The sequence below is a fragment of the Nyctereutes procyonoides genome, unplaced genomic scaffold (genome assembly GCF_905146905.1).
Source record: "Nyctereutes procyonoides isolate TBG_1078 unplaced genomic scaffold, NYPRO_anot_genome, whole genome shotgun sequence".
In the NCBI taxonomy this organism is placed as follows: Eukaryota; Metazoa; Chordata; class Mammalia; order Carnivora; family Canidae; genus Nyctereutes; species Nyctereutes procyonoides.
Genome location: NW_026575139.1, coordinates 33,662,400 through 33,689,706, shown reverse-complemented (window position 1 = coordinate 33,689,706; position 27,307 = coordinate 33,662,400). Strand labels below are relative to the sequence as shown.

Here is a 27,307-nt window from a genome sequence, read left to right as displayed (position 1 = left end):
GTGGGTGGGCGGGCGAGAGGGAGGGGAAGGCTGGCGGACGCCGCAGCGAACTGGTGGGCCGACCCGGAGTCGCCGCGTAAGCGGGGCCGGCTCAGTGCGGTGCGGCAGGCGCGGCTGTGCGGCAGCGGAAGTCCTTTGTTGCAGCACAGTCCCTGGCAGAGCCAGAGCCTCTCCGCGCAGCCCAGCCCGAACGCCGCGCGCCGCCGCCACTGCAGCTCGCGGCCCCTTCGCCTCCGCCCGCCTTTCCCGTGGCCGGTTTGCCTTAAACTCCCTAAAACCTCCGCAGCCCCGGTTCCTGCCGCGGCCGGTGAGTATCTGCCAGTTGTGGGGCTATTTGCGCAACTTTGGCCCGGGCGGCAGGACGCGGGACGCGGGCCGCGGGCCTGGCGGAGTGCGGGGCCGGAGCGGCGCCGACCCGTGCGGGGATCCGGAGCGCGGAGGACGCGCCGCGAGGACTCGGCGGCGGGCGGCTGCCGGGCCGCCTGCCCGATCCCGCCGTTCGCCGGCGCGCCGGGTCCGGGACGTGCGGCCTCCCTAGGTCCGAAGCGAAGCCCCCGCGGAGACCAGTTCCCAAATTAGTTACCTTCTTTTCCTTTTCTTTCTCTGCCTTTATTTTTTTTGGGGTGGGGGGGAGGGGAGGTGTAGACGGGAGGCGGGAGGACCGGGTTGATTGACGTGCCGGAGCCCGCTTCTCTCAACTTACAGCTGCGGCTCCTCGGCGGGTGGGAGGGGAAGTGTCCCGGAGCCCGAGGCCGCAGACTTGGGCGCGCTCCGAGGGAGGAGGCGTAAGAGCCGTGCAAATTCTTGCCACGCTCTTTTCCACCCCGTCTTGTCGGCACACACGCTTTTTGTTCAGTGAAAAGTAGTGAGTCTCGGGTTTGGGAATTTTCAGTGGAAAAGATGTGTTTCGTGGGAAGAAAGTGCTTTCGATTCCGGTGGTGGGCGCTTGCTAGAAGTTCTGTTAGTGTTGGGTAAATGTGTTGTAGATCGGGAGTCGTTACCACTAAAATACGTAGGCTTGGGTCTGAGCTGAGCCAGCCTCCCAAGCCTCCCTTTTTACCTAAGCAGCGCGTCTGTAGGATCTGAAAGGTTGACATGACCTTTTCCAAATTGGGAGCGTTGGGGAGATGTCGATGAAAATCTTTGATGCTTTCTGGGGACAGTAGGGTATCCGTATGATACTACACCAATCGAGCTTCAACGTGGTAGGTACGCGCGGATTCTCCACTGGCCTAACTGTATTTCCATAGCGTATGTCTCACTGTCTCACAGCAGAACTATTACAGGAAAAATTTTCTCGAACCCAAGGAATAGTTCCAGGCTTTTTGAGGCGACTTAGAATCAGTTTCTTGAATTCAAGGCACTTTGGAGCAGAATTGGTGAAGGATGCAGTTCTCATGTTAACTTCAAAACAATCGCTACCTTCTCCTCTGAAACCAAGAAATTCGATTCAATGAAATTTTGCCAGTGCAAATGAATACGATGGGAAAATTGGGACACAAAAAGATGAAGCTTGAATGATGGCTAGCCATCACAACCTCAAAACTTTCTTTTTGATTCACTCGGCTGGCTATGTGATGCAGTCTCAATAAGTGAATGGGTTTGGGTGCTAGATGGGGGCTTCCTCATTTTTTTTTTTTTAAGATTTTATTTATTCACGAGAGACAGAGAGAGAGAGGCAGAGACACAAAGCAGAGGGAGAAGCAGGCTCCATGCAGGGAGCCCAATGCGAGACTCGATCCTGGCTCTCCAGGATCACGCCCTGGGCGAAGGTGGAGCTAAAACGCTAGACTGCTGAGCCACCCGGGCTGCCCCAGGGGGCTTCCTCATCTTAAAAAGAATTGAAACAGGGATCCCTGGCTGGCGCAGCGGTTTGGCGCCTGCCTTTGGCCCAGGGCGCGATCCTGGAGACCCGGGATCGAATCCCACGTCGGGCTCCTGGTGCATGGAGCCTGCTTCTCCCTCTGCCTGTGTCTCTGCCTCTCTCTGTGACTATCATAAAATTAAAAAAAAAAAAAAAAAGAATTGAAACATAGGGGTCATGAAACTATTTTCAAAGATCAATACAGTCTACAGTAGAGCCTTTAATTAACATCCTACATTCATTTTAAGAGATTTCTCCATTACGACCAAATTTTCAGGGTGTAGAATAACTCAGGTTGTTTGTCCTTTCCTAAACCCCTTTCTATTCTTCCCACTCCAATGTGATGGCCTACTTGGGGGAATAAGTGAGGGAGCCCTGGTACATCATTGTCAGAGAAAAAAGAAACTGTATTTAACCAGGACCTTAGCAGGGCATGAGCACAGTCTCAGCCACTTGCTCTTGACCTTGTGTTTTGATTTCACATTGACAGTGCTAAATTCTTGTAGTTTCCTTATTCTCATCTTTTGCAGGGCTCTGGAGAAGATAAGTTCATGGAGCTTTTTAAGAGTGTGTCCATTTTTCTTGCAGCACCATTTTCTATCCTAATGTGCAAGAGTAAAGAAGTGCCTGCTTTCAGGCCTGTCTTCCTCCAGCCAGGAAAATAGCCTTTGCTATTAACCTTCTGGCCCAAAGGGGAGGAAACCATTTGGGATACAAAGGCAAAAAAGTTTCCATAGCTTTTTATTTTTACATTGTAATGTGTTGTCTTCCAAGAAAATGGAGTTGTATTTGAAAAACATCTGTTTGAGAGGTCACTTGGGTCTCTGTAAGTTGTTTTCTCCTGATATTTTTTCTTGTGCAAATATATTTTACCCTGAAATATTGACATTGTTATATGCTTTTATGTGAACCAAATTAAAAGTGGTTCATGTCTATTCTGTTTTTTTTCTCAAAATGGAAATACTTATAAAATCTATGCTCTTGGTAAGAATTCAGCCTATACTAGAATACATAAAATACAAAAATGAATGTCATTGATTCCCACTACCCAGAGGTAACTGTTAACAGTCAATTCCTTGTTTAAAACAAGAAGAGGCAACATTTGATTCTAACTGTGCTGTTGTATATGCTTCACTCTGCCTAAGGATGGCCTATGATGATTCATGGCCTTATGTTCTCTATTCCCTACTCAGGTTGGTGAGAATTGACTAGGGGGAGAAAAAGGGAATGTTTTGCATTGGACTGGTTTAAAATTCTATGATTGAGTAACAGATGTGAGCGTTTAAATATAACAGGGCTGCTATTTTAGGTTTGTCCTTATGAAGTACTTACAGTACCTTGGTGGGCTAGTTCTCATACTTTTTCATGCTAATGTTGAGGTCCAACCTTGACGGCTTGATTTATACTGGTCAAACTTGTTTAAAAAAAAACAAACCAAAGCTTCACATTTGTAGAGAGTTTCATAATTTCATAGTTGGGAAGGAGTAGCTATACTTGACATGAAGACCACTGCCTAGATATCCCTGTGCTGATACGGCATGAATGGTTCCCCTTGATTAGTATCTAGAGGTATAGCATGCAAAACATCAAGGAAAGAGAATTAGAATGAAGAAAGGAATTAATGACTCTGCAGTTTTTAGATGTGGCATGGAAGGAGATGGCACATACTTTAGATTTCTAACTATTCTTACATAGTGGCTTGTATGGTAACTACAGAAGATTTTAGTCAAAGTACAGAATCACTTATATTCAAGGAGGATGAGTGTAAAGTAGTTGATGATCTGAAAACAAAGCCCCAAAATAGTACATCGAAGTTTAATCACGACATTGATTATTTGAGAGTATTGGGGACATGGATTTTTTTAATACTACTCTGCTTTGAATTTAAAATTTTCCAGGCAGCCATGGTGGCTCAGCAGTTTAGAGCCCCCTTCACCCCAGGGACTGAACCTGGAGACCTGGGATCAAGTCCCACGTCGGGCTTCCTGCATGGAGCCTGCCTCTCTCTCTGTCTCTCATGAATAAATAAATAAAATCTTTAAAAAATAAAATCATTTCCCAAATAATACTGGAAAATTAAAGAATTAAATCACCAACCAGATTTTCCATTTGTTATCTATGTGAGATACACATAATCCTTTTTCAAGATAACTAAAGAGCTTCATCCCCACTTTACATCTTTTAATATTAGGGAAGGGTTTGCTCTGATGGGCCGTGGGAGTCAGCAGATGGAAGGAGGGGATGGGGAAGGGGCAGGGCATTCTGCCTGCAATATGGGGGCTGTATGAGAGTGGGTGACTGGGAGGCTCAGGACGTTCCAAAGCAGCACTTCAGTTAATAGTCATTGCCAGGAAGAGTGTTGTCTGGTTTATAAAAGCTGAAACTTAGGGTGCTGAATCAAGACTCCAGAATTCGAGTCCCATCTTCTACTTAGAAAATGAGCACTTTGGTATCAACCACTAAACTTGTATTAACAAAATGAGGATTATGAAAATACCTGTCTGAGGGTTATTTTGAGAATAGTTGTCTGATGTATGGGAAATTGCTTTGTAAATTTTTGAGGACTATTTAAGAGTTGCCATGATTGAAGTAATATAAAAAATTGGGTGCCTGGCCAGGCTCATTTAGTGAAACGTGTCTCCTGATCTCAGGGCACAACTTCAAGTCCCATAGTGGGTCTAGAGATTACTTAAAAGAAAGAAAGAAATTGGGCAGCCCCGGTGGCGCAGCGGTTTAGCGCCGCCTGCAGCCCAGGGTGTGATCCTGGAGACTCTGGATCAAGTCCCATGTCAGGCTCTCTGCATGGACCCTGCTTCTCCCTCTGCCTGTGTCTCTGCCTCTCTCTCTTTGTGTGTCTCTATGAATACATAAATAAAATCTTTAAAATAAAAAAAAAGAAATTGATAAGCAAAATAAAACACCTACTTCAACATTTATTCATTCAAAATTAATCAAATACCAGGCAATTGTTAAAAGGCTCAGAGGATACAGTGAAGAAGACTAAGACAATGCCTTGATCTCAAGGAGCTTACAGCAAAGCAAAGAAGGCACATAATTAAAATCCCTGCCAAGAGTGTGTTGATAGACACAACATCCATTTTGGATGATACATTTTTTGTCACCATATAGTTGTAGGTAGGGGCTGTCTTAGAAGCACAGGGGAGGGGCATTTTCATTACCCTGAGATCAGGGGGAGAAAAAAAAAACACTCCCCAAAGAGTGAGCTGGACATCGAAAAGTTTCTGAGTAAAGGGAACAGCATATATGAAAGCTTGAAAGCTTTTGCTGTGTAGGTCCCTCGGGATGAAGGGAAATCTTAAATAGATTTGAGACTTAAAAATGGAGTTAAGCTTCTTAGAATGAACACTTTTTATGATACTCTTTTTATTGGTTTCATTTTCTTTTAATTAGCTAAGAGAGTGAAATTTTCAGGGTTTTGGTTGGAATTAAAGAAGAAAAGGGTGGCTATAACTGGAAAAATTGGAGAGAGTACAATTTAAAAAGCTATGTGCATCTCCTGAGGGAAAGAGCCTGGGTAGCACTTCCTAGTGTCCTGGAACTGCCTCACCAGCTGCTCATTCAGGAACAGTTACTGAATACTTAGTGTGTTGCACAGAAACAAGCTAACAGCCTTGCCTTCAGGTTGTACATAATCTAGTGGGGAGACCTAGGGACAGATACAAACTGTGGTGTCCAGTTCTTTCTAGCATTTGCTCCTTGACAGCCATTGCCCGTGATAACTCTAAACAGTAGGATTATCATCCCCATTCTCAGATGAGAGAATTGAGGTACAAATTGCTTATGCAACCTGCTCGAGGTCATACACCTAATAAGTGGCAAAGTCAGAATTTGAACCCAGGCAATCTGGTTAGTCTACGCTTTAACACCTACTTTATGTTGCTGTTCTGATGATTAAAATATAGTGTAATAAGTGTAAAATAAGGAGGATACAGAGTAATATCAAAACCTAAAATAGGGGGCACCTAGCTGGCTCAGTAGAGCATGCGACTTTTAATCTCGGTCATGAGTTCAAACCCCACATTGGGCATGGAGCCTACTTAAAAAAATAATAAAACATTTGGGACGCCTGGGTGGCTCAGCAGCTGAGCATCTGCCTTCGGCTCAGGGTGTGATCCTGGGGTCCCAGGATCCAGGCCTGCATCGGACTCCTTGCAGGGAGACTGCTTCTTCCTCTGCTTCTCCCTCTACCTGTGTCTCTGCCTCTCTTGCTGTGTCTCTCTTGAATAAATAAAAATCTTAAAACAAACAAACAAAACCTAAAATAGTGGGCAAGGGAGGTATTACAGAAAGTTTTCTGGAGGAGGTGATAAACTGATTCTCAGATATGTGGGAGGTTCAGGCAGAAGAACCAATTGGCATGAATAAAAATGGAGATAAATACATTAAATAAGGTGGGCTTGGGAGGAGAACAGGGAGAGCAAGCCATTTTATGCTGCTTGAACATGAAGTAGCCAAACATAAGACCAGTGGGTGGGCACTGTTGGCTTTGTATGCTTTGCTAAGGAGTTTTTAGTTTAGCCTGGGGATATGTGAAGGGAACCATAGAAGGGTTTAAGCAGAATGAAATGGTCTGATTTTTGTTTTTTATGAATTGTTTGAAGTGAAGGATGGATTTGAGGAACCAGTTAAGGAGCCTTTTGCAATAACTCAGCAATGATGATAGGATCCTCAGGAGGGCAGGGAAAGTAGGGATGGAATAGAGGGGCAGATGTGAGGAATACTAGAAAATTGGTAAGACTTAATAGTTAACTATTAAGGGAGGGAGAAGTCCAGGTGACTCCCAAGTACCCTGAGTGATTGGTGCATGGCAGTGCCAGCTGAGACAGAATACAGGGAGAGAAGCAGATTTAGGTGGGTCCTAAAGTCACAGAGGCACTCTGGAATAGATATAAGTTCCACAAAATGAACCCTAAGAATACCAATACGAATGCCACGTGCAAAAAGTCACTTCCTGATAAAGTTGCTGTTTGCAGAGAGAAGCCTGCTGTTCACACAGTGCCCTCTAGTGGTCAGAAGATGCCATTTGCCTCTTTAGATGAACAGATCAAAATGTAGAGACTGCCTAGATTAAATACTTTTTCCTCTTCTCTCTTTTTCTTTAAGATTCATTTATTTAAGAGGTACCTGGATGGCTCAGTCAGTTAATCGTCTGCCTTCATCTTAGGTCATGATCTCGGGGTCCTGGGACAAAACCCTGGGTCAGGGCAGCCAGGGTTGCTCAGCGATTTAGCGCCGCATTCAGCCCGGGGCGTGATCCTGGAGACCCAGGATCGAGTCCCACGTCTGGCTCCCTGCATGGAGCCTGCTTCTCCCTCTGACTGTGTCTCTGCCTCTCTCTCTGTCTCTCATGAATAAATAAATAAAATCTTAAAAAATAAAAATAATAATAATAAAAAAAAAACTTAGGTTAGGCTCCCTGCTCAACAAGGAGTCTGGTTCTCTCTCCTGCCTCTCCTCCTGCTTGTGTTCTCTCTCTCAAATAAATAAATAAAATCTTAAAAAAAAAAAAAAAAAGAGGGATGCCTGGGTGGCTCAGTAGTTAAGCATCTGCCTTCCAGCTCAGAGCGTGATCCTGGAGACCTGGATCGAGTCCCACATCGGGCTCTGTGCATGGAGCCTGCTTCTCCCTCTGCCTATGTCTCTGCCTCTATCTCTCATGAATAAATAAATGAAATCTTTGAAAAAAAAAAGATTTATTTATTTGAGAGAGAGAGAGCAGGAGCACAAGTGGAGAAGGGGCAGAGGGAGAGAATCCTGAAGCCGACTCTGCTGAGTGCAGAGTCTGGCACGGGGCTCCATCCCAGGACCCTGTGATCATCACCTGAATGAAACCAAGGGTCCAGTGTTTAACCACCTGAGCTACCCAGGTTCCCCTCTCCGCCTTTTGGAGAGAGAGAAATGTTCCAGAAGCTATTATGTTCACTTTGCTTTCTCTGTGGATACCTTTACCTTTAGTAACACCTTTAGTAGCACCATAACAGACTGAAATGGTGGGCAGCAGGAGATCAGCACCCCTTTTAGAAATGACAGCTGTTGGCTTGACAAGCTAGGACACAGAAAATTACTAATCAGCCAACAAACCACGATCTCCCAAAGCACCACAATCTCAGGCCATTTCGTGTAGGTGCAAACAACCCTTGCCAATCTGAACAGGTTCTGTATTTCAGCAAAACACGGTTGATGCAGAGGAGAAAGGCAGTTGTTTCTGTACTTGGGGGCTGCAGGATAGTAGGAAGAGCCCTAGACCAGGATTGAGGAGCCAAGGGCCTTTGCTGTCAGCCACTAAAACTGGAAGTGACTTTGAGCATGTCTCTGAATCTCATAGGACCTCAGTTTGTTGTCTCACCTATAAAGCATCAGGTGATGCTTGAGCACTTTGTAAGATGCTATAAACTATGATCATGATGATATTAATACTTAAGGAAAATTGTATTATGCTTGACTGAAAAGGCAAGAAGAAATTGTCTCTAAATTACATAGGAACCCTGTGAGGGGTATAATTCTCCATGTTTTACAGATGAGAAAAGTGGGTTTAGAGAGGTAAAGATGTTTAATCATAGCTGAATAGGGTTAGCTATGGTTAGTAGGGCTGGTATCCAAATCTATTGGTGCCTGCTTCCAGGGCTCTTTTTAAGACTTTGATTTAGCAAGCATGCATCAAGTGCCAGCTATGTGGGCAGTGAGTGCTAGGCACTTGGGGGCACAAAGGCCTTTTAAGCCTCATCTTTACCCTTTGGAGGTCAGTGAGGTAAGCATTGCTGTATGTACCTCTGTTGGTGCAAATGATAAAAGTCATGCTGTAGCACTGTTAGGACTAATGTAAAGCTACATTAAGCATTTTAAAAGATTTTAGAGTGTGAGCATAGAAGTGACTCACCATTTATAGCATTGTTTCTATGGGAATATGTGTTTCAAGTTCCAAATAACTAACTTAAAAATAAAGTTTTGGAACAGAACCCAATTATAATTTCAGAACTTCCTGTGCTAAGTACTGAATTTACAGTCTAATAGCCAGCCAGAATATCTGTTCAAAAAAATGACTAAGATTTTCTAACCTTGATTGTGTCTGTCATTTAAGTGCCTTGAAGTAAAACCTTTTATCTTTAGGAGCATCTACAAAACTGATTCTTCCTGGAACTTTCAAGGAGAAAACCTAAGGAACTTAATTAATTAAGCTTAGGCATTGGCACATATGCTCTGGAAAATGATATTCTAGGAAAGAATTTCACCAGAGTGACCTTATTTTTATAGGTGACAAAATCTCTAAGGCCATGATCTTAGGCTCAAGAGTCATATTGCTTGTGTTCTAATCCCACCAAGTCCTCTGTGGCCCTACAGAAGTTATGTAACATTGCATACCAATACACACACACACACACACACACATATATATACATATACACACGTATATAAATATATGTATGTATATGCACGTGCGCGTGCACACATACACACACACACACACCTGCTTAGACTAGAGCCTGACCATGGATAGCAAGACTTAACAAGTGTTGGCTATTCCCATTATCATATTACAATTGTCCTTTGCTCTACCCTTATAGCCTCCATCTACCAGTCCAGTAAGGCATATCTGCTTTCCCTCCCATTACATTTTCATGCTTTTGTTTATGCTGCTGTGTACCCCTCTCTAATTCTTTACCTACACACTTACACAGATACCTAAAATGCCTTTCCCCTGCTGTTTTTCTCTATCCTACTCATTCATCAAGGCTTTACCCAAATCCTACATCCTTCCTAAAGCCTACTCTTCTAGTACAATCATGCTTCCCCCCCAACTCTTGCTGAACTTTATTCAGTATAATTTAGTACTTAATTATTCTCAAATTGTTTCTTGGTTTAAAATTTAATCCCTCATATGTAATTAGCTCCATGTTTACCATTCTTCTCTACCCTTTAGTTCAATACTTTATGCAGTATTAGGAATATTGTAGATGTTCAACACATGCTGATACTCTGATTTATTAACATTAGAGAATCCTTTCATTTCACTTCAGGCTTTTTAAAAGGATAGTCTATAACCCTCAAATTAAATCTATATCTATCTCCAATCATATAAGACACAGAAATAGGTATGAAAAAATGAATATAGATACATAAATGACCTCTGAGATTCAGAGTTAATTGTTAGTAGTTCAGGGATTGGGGAGCTAAATTGAAAGTCTAATAGGAGGTTCTGCAGCAGATTCACTGAGGCTATGCAAATTATCCCCAGGGGAGCCTCCTTGGTCTAGGGCACACATTAAAAAGAGATTTGCTTTACAGAAGGAGTCACTCCAAAATTACTGTAAGTTACTACTTCATTCAGTTTATATGCTTATTTATAGACCCTTCAATTATCATTTGAGGCAGATGCAAAAGAAACTTTGAGCAAAATTGTTTGTTCCAATTTAAGATATTTAGTGATGAAGGAAAAGTATTTCTGATACCTTACTATTGTCAGTGAGAAATTTACCGAAATAGCTTACATGGTATAATTTAGGGAACATGTCTGTTGAATAAGACTAGATGCACCTATACAGATAAAGCAACATTACAGTTAGATTTCATTCTTTTTTAAGATTTTATTTATTTATTCATGAGACAGAGAGAGAGGCAGAGACACAGGCAGAGGGAGAAGAAGCAGGCTCCCAGTAGGGAGCCCAATGTGGAACTCAATCCCAGGACCCAGGATCACAACCTGAGCTGAAGGCAGACGCTCAACCACTGAGCCACCCAGGTACCCCTACAGATCGATTTCAGATGTGAGTAGTCACTTCTGCAAGAGCAGCCAGCCAGAACTACCCTGTATTAAGGACTCATGCCCAGGCCTTGCTGAGTGTTCCTTGGAGAAGGGCACATTACATAGTACCAAGTGGTTGGTACACACCTTCGTGGTCAGAAGTCCTCATCCTGTAGTCCTAATACCCATTTCACCACAGCTAACTATCCCCCTGATACACTGTTTAACAGTCTTAGATCTTTACCCTTCTATGAAATAAGAACTAGATCTAAACTCTAAAAATCTGTAGGTATCTAAATTAATATTCTTAATGTGCTTGGCAGCTGGTTTTGAATGAGATGAAACTTTCAAACTAAAAGTTAAAAAGTTCATTGTAAAATACTTTGCATCACCTAATTCCTCTCTCTTCCTGGAGAACTGCATGCATACAGACCTTAGTACTCTCAGCTTCGGATCACATTTGAAGTCCTGCTCTCAGCTGCAGCCCTTGACCTCTAGCTGTAATAAACTTGTTCCACCAGTGATACAGCTAGTAACACAAAGCAATCACAGATTTCAGTTATAAAGACAAGAATAGCTAAACTCTCTTGCACTGTTGGTGGGAATGCAAACTGGTGCAGCCACTGTTGGAAACAGTATGGAGTTTCCTCAAAAAGTTAAAAACAGAAATGTCCTACAATCCAGCAACTGCACTTTTGGGTATTTACTCAAAGAATACAAAATACTAATTCAGAGGGATACATGCACCCCTATGATTATACCAGCATTGCTTATGATAGCCAAGATATGGAAGCAGCTCAAGTATCCACCTATTGATAAATGGATAAAGAAGATGTGGTATTTATGCACAATGGAATATTGTTCAGCCATAATAATGAAATGTTGCCATTTGCAACAACATGGATAAGAGAGAGTATAATGCTAAGCAAAGTAAATCAGAGAAAGACAAATACCATCTGATTCTATTCATATGTGGAATTTAAAAAAAACAAATGAGCACAGGGAAACAGGCAAATCAAGAAACAGACTCTTAACCAGGGGAGGTAGTTTAGGGGCTAGGTGAAATAGGTAATGGAGATTAAAGAGGGCACTTGTGATGAGCACCCAGTGTTGTATGCAAGCGTTGAATCACTAAATTGCACACCTGAAACTAGTATAACACTGTATATTAACTTTATTGGGATTAAAATAAAAACTTAAAAAATAAAAACAGCTAAAATATATAATATAAAACCCTTTTATTTAAAACGTTTGCAAGGTTTAATATAGAGTTAAGTATTTTTGGTAGAATTATTAAGATTATCAAAAAATTGAGAGAACTCTGGAATTTGAAATTGTTTTTAATAAGTGAATGAATTTTTAAAATTTTAATGCAAAAATTCTTCTTAAGAGATAACAAGTTAAAAGTCTCATAGGAGGGATCCCTGGGTGGCGCAGCGGTTTGGCGCCTGCCTTTGGCCCAGGGCGTGATCCTGGAGACCCGGGATCGAATCCCATGTCGGGTTCCCGGTGCATGGAGCCTGCTTCTCCCTCTGCCTGTGTGTCTGCCTCTCTCTCTGTGACTATCATAAATAAATAAAAATTTAAAAAAAAAAAGGTTACTTTAAAAAAGAAAAGTCTCATAGGAATTTAGATCCCTCACCCCCGATTCCATGCCCTACTTTTTTTTTTTTTTCTATTTTTTGGGGCTTTATTTATTTTGTGTTATTAGACCTTCTCTGAGCTTTTTTTAGTGTGGTGTAACAAGAACAAAGTTGTTGATACTAGGGACGCCTGGGTGGCTTAGGGGTTGAGCGTCTGCCTTTGGCTTATAGGGCGCAGTCCCACATCCCGAGATTGAGTCCTGCATTAGTTCCCTGCACGGAGTCTGCTTCTCCCTCTGTCTTTGTCTCTGCCTCTCTCTGTGTATCTTTCATGAATAAATAAAATCTTAAAAAAAAAAAGTTACTCTACCTTAAAAAGTTTTACTGGAACGTGGACATTAGCATGTTCCAGTAATGACACTGATGAAATTAAAATTGTATGTCAGCCTAGAAGCTGTAGTGGTAGCATGAATTTTGTTCAGCCTCAAGCTCTAAGGGGAAGGTAAGGATATAGAAAGACATCTGAAGACAGTGGTATTTGTACCCATGCCTTTCTGACCCAGAGCCCTTTGTTCTCTCCACCGGAGCATGATGCCTTCTTCCATAGAGTAGGTACTTTACCGAATACATAATGAATGAAGTCACTAATCTAAAGTCAAGTTTCTCCTCAGTGATGTGTCCTCAAGATGACAAAATACCTGTGCTATTGCCAATTCTCAGTACTTTAGTGTCTGACACCCGGAGCACTCAATGCATATTTGTTGCATTTAAAAATGTGCATTAAAATGCTGTTGCTCCTCTAGTTTTTAAGTTTTATGTTAACATAGAATGTATTTCTACTTTTTCTTTTTACTTTTACTTTTATATTTTTTAAATTTAAATTCAATTTGCCGGAGCGCCTGGATGGTTCAGTGGTTGAGTGTCGCCTTTAGCTCAGGGCGTGATCCTGGAGTCCCGGGATCGAGTTCCATGTCGGGCTCCCGCATGGAGCCTGGGTTCTCCCTCTGCCTGTCTCTACCTCTCTCTCATGAATAAATAAAAATCTTAAAAAAAATAAATTCTATTTGCCAACATATAGTGTAATACCCAGTGTTCATCCCATCAAGTGTCCTCCTCATTGTATTTTTACTAACTTAATTGTGGCTGTAGCTGTAGAGGTGCCTGTCATTTTGGTGGTGTATATAGTTGCACCTGTTTTTTGGTTGCCGGCCATAAAACTGCTTTCCATATAGATTAGAAGAGTTCTTGTTATTATCTTAAGCATAGGAGATTTAAAGTCTTGGGATGCATGGGTGGCTCAACGGTTGAGCGTCTGCCTTTGGCTCAGGGCCTGATCTTGGAGTTCTGGGATTGAGTCCCACATTGGGCTCCCTGTATGGAGACTGCTTCTCCCTCTGCCTGTATTTGCCTCTCTCTCTCTCTCTGTCTCATGAAAAAATAAAAATCTTTTAAAAAAATAAAAAATAAATAAAACCTGAAAGTCTTTACAGATTTAACTGCTGGCATTCCTACTACTGGACTCTGTTTGGAAGGAAATTTTAAGGTTATCTAGTCAAACTTAGCTCCTGATGCTTAAATAAGCATAATCACCACAACTGCCAAGTTTTACTTCCATTAATTTTCACATGTCAGTAATTGTGTACATTTTATATATTGTTTCTATGAATCCTCATGTTTGAAATGTTATTTGACATTTTATTCTCCTCACTTTGACAGATCAGGAAACTTGGGAGTCAGTGAAGATAAATGTTACCAAAGGAGGCATGGTCAGATTGGAACTTGAGTCTCTCTGATCCAAAGCCTGTGTTCTCTTCTTTGTATCATACTGTCCTCAATGACATCTCATCCGTCTTCCAGGTTGGGCATCCACTGTCCTTTCAAAAGAGTTTGTTTTATTTTTTAACAATTCTACTAAATTTTTTTGAGATAACATCTATCATTTTGCCTCTATTATCAAGATTCTCTCTGAATCCCATAAATGAATATAGAGCTAGAAATTTCATTCTATTTAAAATGGGTTTGGGGTCCACATTTGTGTGTATGTGTTTTCTTTTTTTATTTTTTTCCCTTTTGAGTAAGGTTTTGTTGTTTTGATTCTCTATATAATTGTAATTGTTACATAATTTCATATCCTTTGTTTATTTACTTGACTTTCCATCCTGGAAACTTGACTCATTTTCTTCTGCAGTCTTCATTCATAAATTTAATTTTTAAAGGCCACAGGACAGTGAATTTTAGGTAGCGGATTTACCTTGGTTTACTTACAACCCCTTTATTACCAGGCATTTCAAATGATAAATAACATACTGATGAATATCCTTGTCCATATATTGCTTCTTGTATTTAAGTACACACTGAGCATGCTTCCTCATTGCGTACAGACATCTGATTTACGGAAGGTTGAATAGGTGGAAAGATTCTTTTTTTTTTTTAGGTGGAAAGATTCTACTTATCTGACATGCTTGATCTGGCTTACAAAAAAGGTATAGTGGTTGCAATTTTAAGAAGGCAGAAGGTCTCATTATAAAGCCACTTTCCTTTCAGTAGAAGAGGCACATCCCTGGCTATGCAACTGTCATCAGGCAGGACGAACAGGAAGAACAGGAAGGAGGTGGTAGGGTGGGTCTTCAGGTAGTGGAGAAAGGGTATGTGATCCACAGATGATCTGTGACAAACAAGTGGAAATAAGCTGTAGATACCTCTTAATTATCACTGCAGGGATTGAAGGGTTTGGGGACTGAAGATTGAACATTTCTCTGAACAGCTTGTTAAATGTTCTTTTTATGCTTAACTTCTGTAGGAACTTGTTTTTAAGTAGAAGATTCTGAAGTTTTATGTATACAGATTAAAAATTGAGGTTAAAATTGGATCTTTAGGGTTTTTTTTTAAGATTTTTATGTATTTATTCATGAGAGACACAGAGAGAGGCAGGCTCCATGCTGGAGCCTGATGCGGGACTCGATCCTGGAACCCCGGGACCACACCCTGAGCTGAAGGCAGATGCCCAACTGCTAAGCCACCCAGGCATTCCTTATTTTAGTTTTATTATGTAATGAATAGGGCTTCTAGTACTTTTAATGTTTTCCATAGGGCTTCTAGTACTTTTAATGTTTTCCTCTCCCTCTTTTACCAAAAGTCAACTCGCTACACTAATAAAATTTATAGTGTCTACCGTATGTTAAATGAAGAAAACTAGCAGAAAGGTATATATATGATGATATCATTTAGGTATTTAAAAAAAAAAAACCTACAGAAAACACAGCAAGAGAAAAAACTGTGTGCATTGGAACATAGTAGCTATTCAATATCTGTTGACTCTGTGTGGAGACATAAAAACAGATGTGAAGATATGCAATCCAGAGTGTTTGGAGAGGTTACCTCTGGGAAGAGGTACATGACTTAAGGTGTATTTTTATTCTATTTACTTATATATTTGAATTCTTTGCAATGAGCACATGTTACTTTGTATACTTTTTTAACAATTAAAAAATGAAGAAAAATTTACCATTTGATAGACACCTCTGTACCTAACAAATCCACTGCTTTGTTACACCCTAAAGTGCATGCCCAGAGATGTAAGACAGATATTCTGACTCTACAGATTTATTGCTTCTCCAATAATCAAGAGAAAAGCATTGATTAAACTTATTTGCATGTTGCCATTTCCATATACTCTCATGAGCATTTTTAATAGAATGTTTTCTATGGAAATTTTCAAACTACAAAAATAGAATTATACCTGTCTCCAGCCTCTATAGTTATCAACACATGGCCAATCTTGTATCACCTATAGCCCCTACACCCACCTCACTGGATTATTTTCTAGTATACTTTAGATTCTATCATTTCATCTCTAAATGTCAGTATGTGTATCTAAAAGATAGGGACTCTTTTAACACAACCAAAATACACTCACCACGCTTAAAAAATGAGCAATAGTTCCTTAATATCAATTATGTGAGAAGTTTTTAAAACTGTGCAATTTGGTTAAACTTTAAGTTGCTATTTTATTTACTGTCGCTGTTTATATCCTTCAAGTACTCTCATTTAAACTTTTTCCTTTCACATTTAGCATACATTTTCCCCCATAGAGTTGCGATGAAACCAAAATGATGGTTTTTGCTTTGAATACCTTACCTTGTGTTTCTTAAAATCAAAATGAGAAGCTTGAATAATGGTTGGGTTTTCTCCATCTTCACACCTAGAAAATGATTCAGGTGTATATTATTGAGTTTTGCTACATGAGAATAAAAGGTACTTATACCTTTATTGTACTACCAAAGCCACACAAATCCTAAAGTATAATCAAAATGATTCAAGTGCTTTTCTAAAGATACCTTGTCTGACTTTAATATTTCTCTCCACATAGGTCTCTAATTAATTGAAGATGGCAAAGCCCAGCCACAGCAGCTACGTTCTTCAGCAGCTAAACAACCAAAGGGAGTGGGGTTTCCTCTGTGACTGCTGTATTGCAATCGATGACATTTACTTTCAAGCACACAAAGCAGTTCTGGCTGCCTGTAGCTCCTATTTCAGAATGTTTTTCATGAACCATCAGCACAGTACTGCACAACTGAATCTCAGCAACATGAAAATTAGTGCCGAGTGTTTTGATCTCATTTTGCAATTTATGTATTTAGGAAAAATTATGACTGCGCCCTCCAGTTTTGAGCAGTTTAAAGTGGCAATGAACTACCTGCAGCTGTACAATGTTCCTGACTGCTTAGAAGACATACAGGATGCAGACTGTTCTAGTTCAAAATGTTCGTCTTCTGCTTCTAGCAAACAGAACAGCAAAATGATATTTGGGGTAAGAATGTATGAAGACACAGTGGCTAGAAATGGCAGTGAAGCCAATAGGTGGTGTGCAGAGCCAAGTTCAACAGTAAATACACCACACAACAGAGAGCCTGATGAAGAGTCTTTACAATTAGGCAATTTCCCCGAACCACTATTTGATGTATGTAAAAAAAGTTCTGTGTCCAAATTATCTACTCCGAAAGAACGTGTGTCACGGCGCTTTGGACGGAGTTTTACCTGTGACAGTTGTGGATTTGGCTTTAGCTGTGAAAAATTATTGGATGAGCATGTGCTAACCTGTACTAACAGACATTCATACCAAAACACAAGATCCTACCATAGAATAGTCGATATTAGAGATGGAAAAGATGGAAGTATCAAGGCTGAATTTGGTGAAAAGGAATCTTCCAAAGCATTTTCTACACAGACAGACAAATACAGAGGAGACACGAGCCAGGCTGCAGATGACTCGACTTCAACCACTGGAAGCAGAAAAAGCACCATGGAGTCTGAAGTAGCCAGCGAAGAGAAAAGCAGAGCTGCTGACAGGAAAAGAATCATCATCAAGATGGAGCCAGAAGATATTCCTACAGACGAACTAAAAGACTTTAACATTATTAAAGTTACTGATAAAGACTGTAATGAATCCACAGACAACGATGAATTAGAAGATGAACCTGAAGAGCCATTTTATAGATACTATGTTGAAGAAGATATTGGTATTAAGAAAAGTGGTAGGAAAATGCTAAAACCTCGGATGTCAATAAGTGCTGATGAAAGAGGTGGCTTAGAAAATATGAGGCCTCCTAACAACAGCAGTCCAGTACAAGAGGATACCGAAAATGCATCTTGTGAGCTGTGTGGGCTCACAATAACTGAGGAGGACCTGTCATCTCATTACTTAGCCAAACACATTGAAAATATCTGTGCATGTGGGAAATGTGGACAGATCCTTGTTAAGGGTAGGCAGCTTCAGGAACATGCGCAAAGATGTGGAGAACCCCAAGATCTGACCATGAACGGGTTAGGAAATACGGAGGAGAAGATGGACATGGAAGAGAATCCTGATGAGCAGTCAGAAATTAGAGATATGTTTGTTGAAATGTTGGATGACTTTAGGGACAATCATTTCCAGATAAACAGTATCCAAAAAAAGCAGTTATTTAAACATTCTGCCTGTCCTTTTCGATGTCCTAATTGTGGCCAGCGGTTTGAAACCGAAAATCTAGTGGTTGAACATATGTCTAGCTGTCTGGACCAGGATGTGTTTAAGAGTGCCATCATGGAAGAAAATGAGAGAGATCACAGACGAAAGCATTTTTGTAATCTGTGTGGAAAAGGATTTTATCAGCGGTGTCACTTAAGAGAACACTATACTGTTCATACTAAGGAAAAACAGTTTGTTTGTCAGACATGTGGAAAGCAGTTTTTAAGAGAACGTCAGTTGCGACTGCACAATGATATGCACAAAGGCATGGCCAGGTATGTCTGTTCCATTTGTGATCAAGGAAACTTCAGAAAACATGACCATGTACGGCATATGATTTCTCATTTATCTGCTGGTGAGACTATATGCCAGGTCTGCTTTCAGATATTCCCAAATAATGAACAGTTGGAACAGCACATGGATGTTCATCTGTATACATGTGGAATATGTGGAGCAAAATTTAATTTGAGGAAAGATATGAGATCACATTATAATGCCAAGCATTTGAAAAGAACATAAGTGATTTTCTACTGTACTAATGTTTAGTTGATAGCAGACAAAACACCAAAGCAAAGGATATGCGCTATTTAGAAATTGATTTTATAAGATGAATCGTTGGGGAAAAATTTCAAGGCCCTTTTACCTTTAATATTTTTGTTTAGGATCTTAAGTATCTACATTTTAGGTGTTATTAAATGTTTATCATTTTTGTTATTTCTTAATAGAATTCTTTGATTTTTAGTTTGTCTTAGCTATGATTAAAATTACTTTTCAATGTAGAGTACAAGTGGTTGTTACCCCTTCAATGACTATTAAACTTTAGTTTTTTTTATCATAAGGTGATGACTTTACTATTTCTATGTGGGTTTTTTTTTAAGGTTATCCTGTGAAATTTTAAATCCAATATCAGTGGCCATTCGTGTTTATTTAACAAACTTTTTAAAAGTAATTAGCTCTTTGAAACTATCTCATTTAGCCTTTTTTTTTTTAAGTTGAACAGTGATTTAGCCACTGTTTATTCCCCTTTCTTATCAATGAAATTCATATTCTTAAATTGACATGCTTATTAGGCAGGTTAGGTGCATTGACTCTAAACTTGAAGGTTGACATGGGCTCAAACTTGGCCTAAAAAGATTGATGGACCTAAGGAAATTCCTATAAATGAATATTTCCTATAATTGATAAAATATTATCATTTAATAATCACATTTAAAACTTATATTAAGTGTAAAACCCAATGACCTTACCCCACTTGAGAAATTAGTGGGGACAAGTCATTTTGTTTTGTGATATTAAATTTAACTATGATAGTTAATTAAAAAGACATATCTTGTATTCATTTAAAATAATTTAAAATATTCTGATTTCTAAAGTGTGTTAGTTTATCAATTATTTTTGTTTATAAATAGACTTTAATAGCTCTCTAGGAATATGACATCTAAAGGAAAATGATTTTTCACCTTTAAAATTACATACTTTTGGAACTTACTTTGAGACTTGAGAAAGCTGCCATGTATATTGATAAATCAAATAAAATAAAGAAATCAACTACAAATCTGGTTGTTCTATAAAAGTAGAGTGTGGAAAAAATGTCTTGTGTTTTATACTAAGATTTGGAGGAAATGTGTGTGGCAAATTGCAGTTTATCACCATGCTCTTATTTTTTTCTGTAAAGGACTACAAAATTTGAGGACTATAAAATAATCAGAGCATAGAAGTGGAAATAGTTGAACACTTTTTAGTCAAAGTAGTATTGTTAGTTATTACTGACACGAGGTCTACATGATTCACATGTGAATTAAAACACTGGCAAAACTGACCCCACCAATAAACACATCTATTGAATAGAGTACCTTTTAATGTGAATTACTTGCATTGTGATACCCTTCTCATAATGAAAGGGATTTTAAATAACATGTACTTAAAAGTATAATTTTGTAATTATCAACAGTAACTTAACATCGCTCTTTTTGTTTACATTGGATTTTTAAGAATGCAAGTGATATTTTTCTATACAATTTGCATAAGAGAACAAATTTCCAAGAGAATTGAGAGATATTTGACTAACACAGTTCTAGTTGAGAGAAAAGTAAGAGAGCACAGTGTGAGCTCAGAGATTTGTGGGGCTACATTGTGGTATTACATAAGAACAGGAACAGTGCAGGAGGCATGTGGTATGAAAACAAAATAATGGGAAATTGAGATGGGGGAAATACACTAAAAGATAAAGAAGAAGTTAGGTGTTTTTTTAAAAAGCCACATAGCAGAAAAAGCAGGAAAAGTGATTCATCTTAGTCTTGGACACAGTAGTTTATCAAGGAATTCAATCTGAAATGAAACTTTAAATGAAATATATATACATTATTGATAGGAACCTGATAAAACTGTAACAAACCCAGAAACCATCAGAGGCTTGTGTAAAGACAAGATAAACTCACTCCAAATTTCCAAACTATTTATATAGTTTAATGGACAGAATTTTTAGGAGGATCACTTTTTTACATGATCCTCATGAAAATTTATTGCAGTAGCTTCCCACCATTAAAGAACAGGGTTCTTTCTAAATACTACCACGCTGAAAAAAGGATTACCTCTTCCATTAGGAAAGGGGGGGGGATTAATTTAGCGTTTTCACATGTACTAACAGCCAACAATTAGCAAGTAAATATATAAACATTGAACATAATCTAACTTTACATAACTGAGATGTTTATGGTTTCACAAAGCCCCACCTTACCATTGTCTTGTCTCCTCCTAGTGTCATATGACACAGGACACCTTGTGTTTTTGTCTTGGAACTAGCTACAGGGCAGCACAGGGTTCTGTTACATGTAATGTACAAGTTTTCCTTATTAGGGCAGAGAGTATATTGAAAGGCTACTTGCCTCTTAAGGGGAATGAAAATGTCTGACGCCTCTCTTTCCAGCCCAGTTCCCTCTGACTTTCCTCTGCTGGGGTTACAGAGCTGTAACTCCTTGTTACTGCGTCTAGCCCTTGTGGAAGCTGCCTTCTCCTCCTGTCTTTATGTAATTTGGCTCCAAATCCAAAAAATGAAAGGAAAATCTAGACACATATGTGGCATCTTGTGTCTTACAGTCTTGCTTAAAGGGCCTGTTGTTCTCCAGCAAGAAATCCTGGAGAAATGGAGTCAGAGCCTAACAAGCTTGTCACCAATTAACGTGAGACTCAGATGTTTATAATTCTTTAGTAAACAGGACTCAAAAATCTCAGATTAATAAAACAATGAAGCAGTAGGGGAGTAAGACTTAAAAATTTGTCTTAATCTCTCCCATATTTTTAAAGTAAAAATATTCAGAGAAATGACTCTCAGGCATAAAATGATACACGGCTAATGTTTAATGTATGAAGTTTGAATATAGACAGAACATAGAAGGAAGAACGTAAGTATTCCAGGGGCTAGTCATAAAACTAAAAGAATTAAAAGGACAGACTTCCCTAGGGCAGTCAGAGCATCAGTTAAAAGGAAAAACAATAGACTGACATAAAAAAATCATTGATTTAAGTACTGAAGTTGAGAACAAAAATATGAAAAAGATGTAAAAGCTGAATAAAAAATAAACATTTGGAATTGTCTATGTGAGGGCAGAGATTAAAGTAATTTGATAAGTTAAAGTAATACTGATACTTTAAGACAATTGTAGCTATAAAATGCCTAATAAAACAATTGTTGTCAACATGCCAAGGATATGCTTAAATACTTGAGATGATATGCCGACTTCTATATTCTAAAAAAGTAGGAAGAGAGGCTGGGTGGTGGTTGGCAACTTTCTCCCTGGTTAAACAATACTTCTTCCTCTACAACCTTAAAGAACTTCTATATTTAATAGATCTCTGGAAAATCCCCCCAGGAACCAGTTTAATAGTTAAAATGTCATTGTTACCAAAATGGTAAATTAGTACCAAGCAAAAGAAAGACCTGAATGTGTATGTGTACACATTGTTTAGAATAAAAAAATTTGGTGTATTCCTTAATTTTTAATGGGCTTTAGCAGTTAAAATTTTTTGTTGTTTGCCATTAATCTACTTAATCAGTTCCTCATCTTTCCTCTCCTGCCCCACCTCCTGGCATTTATCATGCTTTTCCATGATAAATACTTGTGTCCTATAGGCACCCTAACATTAACAATGCCTAGGATTCCAGGGTGCCAAAAAGCTCTGTGGGGACATATCGTTGGGGAAGGCCCGCCATCTCCTTAATACTTGAGCTGTATCAAACGGGGTGACAGGATGCTTTCCAGTGAACTGAAGCAAGTAGGAGTTCTTTGGGGTGTAAGAGCCTGAAGCTGCAGCCCAGATTTGGAAGCCCGTGACCCATCCATCCTAGAGCTCTCAATGAGTAATCCAGGTATCCCTTTAGTGTTCTTTATGCTCTGCTAAGTGCTTTGTATATACAATTTTACTTAAACCTCACAGCTCTATGAGGTAAGTATTATCCTAATTTTCCAGATGGGGCACTGAGGGAGTATTTTTCCTAAGATCACACAGAAATTTAACATTAGAGCTGGAATTTGAACCTAGACCTGATTTCTATGTTCCTGTACTTACCCACTAAGCCACATACCTCACCTACCAAGAGGTACAATGAAGGGCCTTTTCAGTCTAGAACACATGTGATAAACCTGTTGAAACTCTGTGCTCCATGTTCATCATCTGATCTGCTGTGCCTGGTAAGGTAGTGGGTACCTAATATGAACATGTTGGATAATGTGAAAATGTATCAGTTGGAAACAAAACTTATTATTTGAATGGGTCATTCAGAATGATGTTTTAGAAATACTAAATATTGACGTGTTTTAATTTTCCTTTATTTAAACCTTTAGTGGTATTATCAGCCATTTTGGAGGGCCCATTGTTTAAGTACTCAATTAAAAATTAATTTGAATTCAACTTCTCTATTTCTACCTCTGTGACTTTTTTCCCTCCTGTTTTCCCTCTTCCTGACCTTTATATTTTACTCTCCAGCCAGTCACCATTTTAATGATTGTGAGACTGATAAGTTCAATAATTCAAATCATTTGAAAAGATTCCCAAGAAAAATCAGGACCCCAGAATAACAAATTTCCTCTTTTTTTGTCTTAACAGATGATATGGCTAAGAAAATTTTCATTTCTTTGGCTAAAAAACAAAACAAAATCCCTAATTGCCATATTGTGATTGATCTGCTTAAAGTTTATAGACTAATCTAAATTTGTCTAAAAACAAAAGTTGGTTATTCTAGCTTTATAATTCAATTTACCAAAAATACTTTGTGTTAACTCATAAAGACAGTCTTATAAAAGAAATGAAAGATAATTTCAGGAAACGACAGCTGTTTATACACCCTAACCTAGTAGCAAACTAAAAAAAATGAACATTTAATGCTTTAAGTGAAACAATCCCCCTCCCAATCTAATCTGACTTCAACTTTATGCATCTATTACCTGATGTCTAAAACCTATGATAGATTTTACTACTACTATATTAAGTCCACTGCTCTAATGGTCTTTCTACCATCTGCCAAATGTTACTTTTTAAGTGAAGAGAAAAATAAGATAGTGAAGACTCCACAGATGATGTCTATAATCACTTAGGTGGCCTACTTTCATGGCCTTCTGTCAAACTCAAGGACCTATTACTTGGTAACGTATGGGTAGAGTCTCCTATTAAAACCAGATGAAATTTAGCTACTTATAAATTTATCTGCTGGCAAAAGGCAAAGATGCAAGGATTTAAAATGCAAAGATATTTGTGTCTGTATTGGTAAATATGAATTTTAACTAAATGACAATAACGTGTAAACTCATGCTAATTTTGAACCAATAACTCTTACATGTTTATATTCATATGCTTAGTTGACTTTACCATTAAGAAGCTTCAATCCTTTATGTTTCCTCATATTTAGGAGAACCAAATCGCTGAAGGCCATTGGTATGACAGTTGTTCATCCTTCCTACCACAAGCCACCACAGATCACTAGGGGGCAGGAAGCCATTATAATTTCTCATTATTTTATTCATTTACTGACAAAAAAGATGGTATAAAGGCTGCAAGCCAGTACTTGGCTCTGAATTGAAAATACCAATATCACTAATCACCATTTCAATAAGGTGGCACAGGAAACTCTAGGGCCAAAGGATGACAAATATGTAAAAGACATTTCCTTTCAGAATTAGGAATATTAACAATTTTATGTGAGAAAATTTGCATAACCCTTTGTACTTATCTATTTGATGAGAAAGGAACACACTCAAGTAGACAGCCTGTGAAGCCCTCAATTAAGCTTTGAAAGTTACTATGTTTTTTTCATTGTACTTAAACCAATTGCTTGTGTCAGAATCAGCAGAGCTCATTTTTAGATGACAGAAATATAATTCTGTCCAGATTACAGAAGTCATTTTTTCTTTCAAATGCTTATGCATTCTCTGATGTGAGATAAAATATTTTAAAAAACACTCTTCAAAAAAAAAAAAAAATAGGGCAAAGTATTGTATAAAAAATAATTCTACCCAGAATCACTGGGGCAGTTTAGGAGCGTTATGAACTTAAGAATTTGCAGGAAAGCTCCTTGGGGTGTGTGTATGTGTGTACTCTATTTTCATTTGCAGAGTGTACATTTAATATTTGAAGAAAACAATGTTAGCTTGATGGTTGAAGGCACCTCAGTAAAAACATGAACTTTTAAATTTGTTGGGCCTACCTTTCAACCAGAGATTCAACATTAACACGTTGGAAGTACACTGTGGGGCATCTGCCTGGTGCAGTTGGTAGAGCATTCGGCACTTGATCTCAGGCTCATGAGTTCCAGCCCCATCTTGGGTGTAGAGGTCATTTAAACAAATTTTTTAAAAAGTTAAAGTACACTGTAAAATTATTTGAAGGAAGACACCTCGTAACTGCTTCTTTCCTACTTTCCTCTACCTGGCTGACCTATCTTTTCATGTTGCATGTGTCCTACCCATTCTAGCTTGAATCAATAAGAAGGTATCCCTATATTTGAAGAATTAGTGCTAAGAACACCTTATATTTGATGGGTACAATGAGTTACATTAAGGAAGAAATTAAATAAACTTAAGTCCCAGGAACTATGCTTTTGTTCCCATTTTTTGTTGTAGTAATATTGTGCTGGCCTGGTGCCAAGCGCCATGAAATTCTGACCTAAGAATTATGTTGTATCTTATAGAGCCGTCGTCAATTTGTAATATTATTTTTCTTGAGTTTTGTCTTTTTCTGTGTGGCAGTGGTGAAATAGGGCCTTCTAAACCTCTGGAGAAGTGAGATCTGAATTTGGAGAGGACATGGGGAAGAATCAATCTTCAACAGATAATCTTTAAGTCCAGACCCAGGAATATCAGATCTGAAGTGACACCATCTTTTCTGTCTTCCTGACAAACATCAATCCCAAAAGTTCCAGTTTCAAGGATCCAAGAAAACTCAGTAAAGATCACTTTGGAATCACTTTGCTGTGACAAAATTGATTCACGGTGACTCTCCTAGTATTTGTGGAAAATCTGCTAAAGAAAAGTAACTAAACTATTCATATGACATCAGTGGTTAAAGCTACACTAAAATGAAACTTTATATGCTAATTATCTTCCATGGTCCCTTCTAAAATAAAGGGCTTGCTAGGTTCCTATAAATATATTATAAAGAGATAATAACATATCTGTTTAAACACATATAATCCTAAACTTAAAATAATCTGAATCACAGTTTACATATTAAGAAATGTAGTTAGACAATTAAAGTACACCCAAAAATCTGTAATTTAGAGTATAAATAAAAAGATGTGGGTACAGAGAAAAAGAATGTGATACCAATATTTTAACAAGGAAAGATAATCTAGTTATTGCTCATTGTAATGTAACATTTGTCCTTCCTCCTTTTTCACTGTATATACCAAAAACTTGATTATTAATATTAATGAAGTTCCCTGTTAATCCTGTTAACCTGAAGGAAAAACAAGTGGTTATTAATTACTTCAATAGTCGTAGATTTTCATAAATCACAGACAACAAAAAGAATGCATCTTAACACCGTATCTTCTTCTGAACTTAGTAATAAAATAGAATGAGTTTCTGTTAAATATTTATTCTCAGTATTAACATATAATACCATTATTTCTCAGCTTTCAAATTTCAAGATAAAATTCAACTAAGTATTGAGTGAAACAATGATTGCTGTTTTTTAAAAAAACCTTTCACTAGGAAATGAAATGTTTGGTGAGATTTTTAACTTGGCTCCAAATACTTTGTTTTATATATATATATATATATGCTCATAAACACATTTCTTAACCATATGAATCTTATAGCCATATCATTTCCTTATATACTTGAATACACTTGTAGTTTTACTTTTGGTTAACTCTCTAATTCATTATTACTATTATTATTTTGTTTCTTATGCAATATTATGATGTTATATATTTTCAGAAATGCTTATTTTGTTTTTATGCCTGTTTCTTCAAATGTTTTAATGAGTGACACAAAGAAATCTAACTTAGACTATAACATAATAGTATATATGGAAGTAAAGTCATTTAAAATCTCTAGCTATAAAGTGGGATGATAACTTGAATATTCATTCTAATCAGACTAACAAAAAAATAGATAAAGTTAGTTAGAATGTGATAGTGGGTATAGAAACCTGAAGGGAGAAGAGAAATCCACCAAAGACTTCAAATTCATATGAATTCACCTGCTTCAGGAGAAATAAGGTTAGAAAAGTGTTAAATTCTAAAAACAAAAACAAAAAAACTATGGTTTATCTCTTGGGAAGCATATAAAACTTCTAACAAGTAGGAAACAAACAAAATAAAAGATTATCAATCTTACCAGACCAATATAGTAGAGATTCAGCAAATAATTTCTGACTGATAGAAGTAGATTCAGAAACAAAATATGGCTTAAATTTTGACTGTACTAAATTACAAATGTAATGAATTACATTATAAGTGATATAAATGCATTCTATAATGTGATTATTTTCTGTGTATCAGTATAAAATGGAGTTACTGAGTTACATGGGAAATTTGTTACATTTTTTCAATCCATTGCTTTGACCTAATAAAATGTCCTCCTCTATCTTCAGAA

General features: G+C 38.3%; 1 protein-coding gene across 2 annotated transcripts; it reads left to right on the top strand.

Moving 5' to 3' along the window:
• Positions 1-87: 87 nt before the first annotated feature.
• On the top strand, positions 88-27,307 carry ZBTB1 (zinc finger and BTB domain containing 1). Of its 2 annotated transcripts, XM_055303800.1 has the most exons (3): positions 88-307; positions 16,578-18,490; positions 25,454-27,307. In XM_055303800.1, exons 2-3 carry the CDS (start codon positions 16,596-16,598, stop codon positions 25,488-25,490), a joined length of 1,932 nt encoding a protein of 643 aa, XP_055159775.1. In that variant the 5' UTR covers positions 88-307; positions 16,578-16,595; the 3' UTR covers positions 25,491-27,307. The 2 variants fall into 2 exon arrangements, with proteins under 2 accessions (XP_055159775.1, XP_055159774.1); XM_055303799.1 differs by lacking the exon at positions 25,454-27,307 and having other exon boundaries at positions 89-307; positions 16,578-19,791.

Excerpts from the sequence above, each read along its gene's own strand:
- ZBTB1 (XM_055303799.1), top strand. The coding sequence starts at position 16,596 with ATGGCAAAGCCCAGCCACAGCAGCTACGTTCTTCAGCAGCTAAACAAC.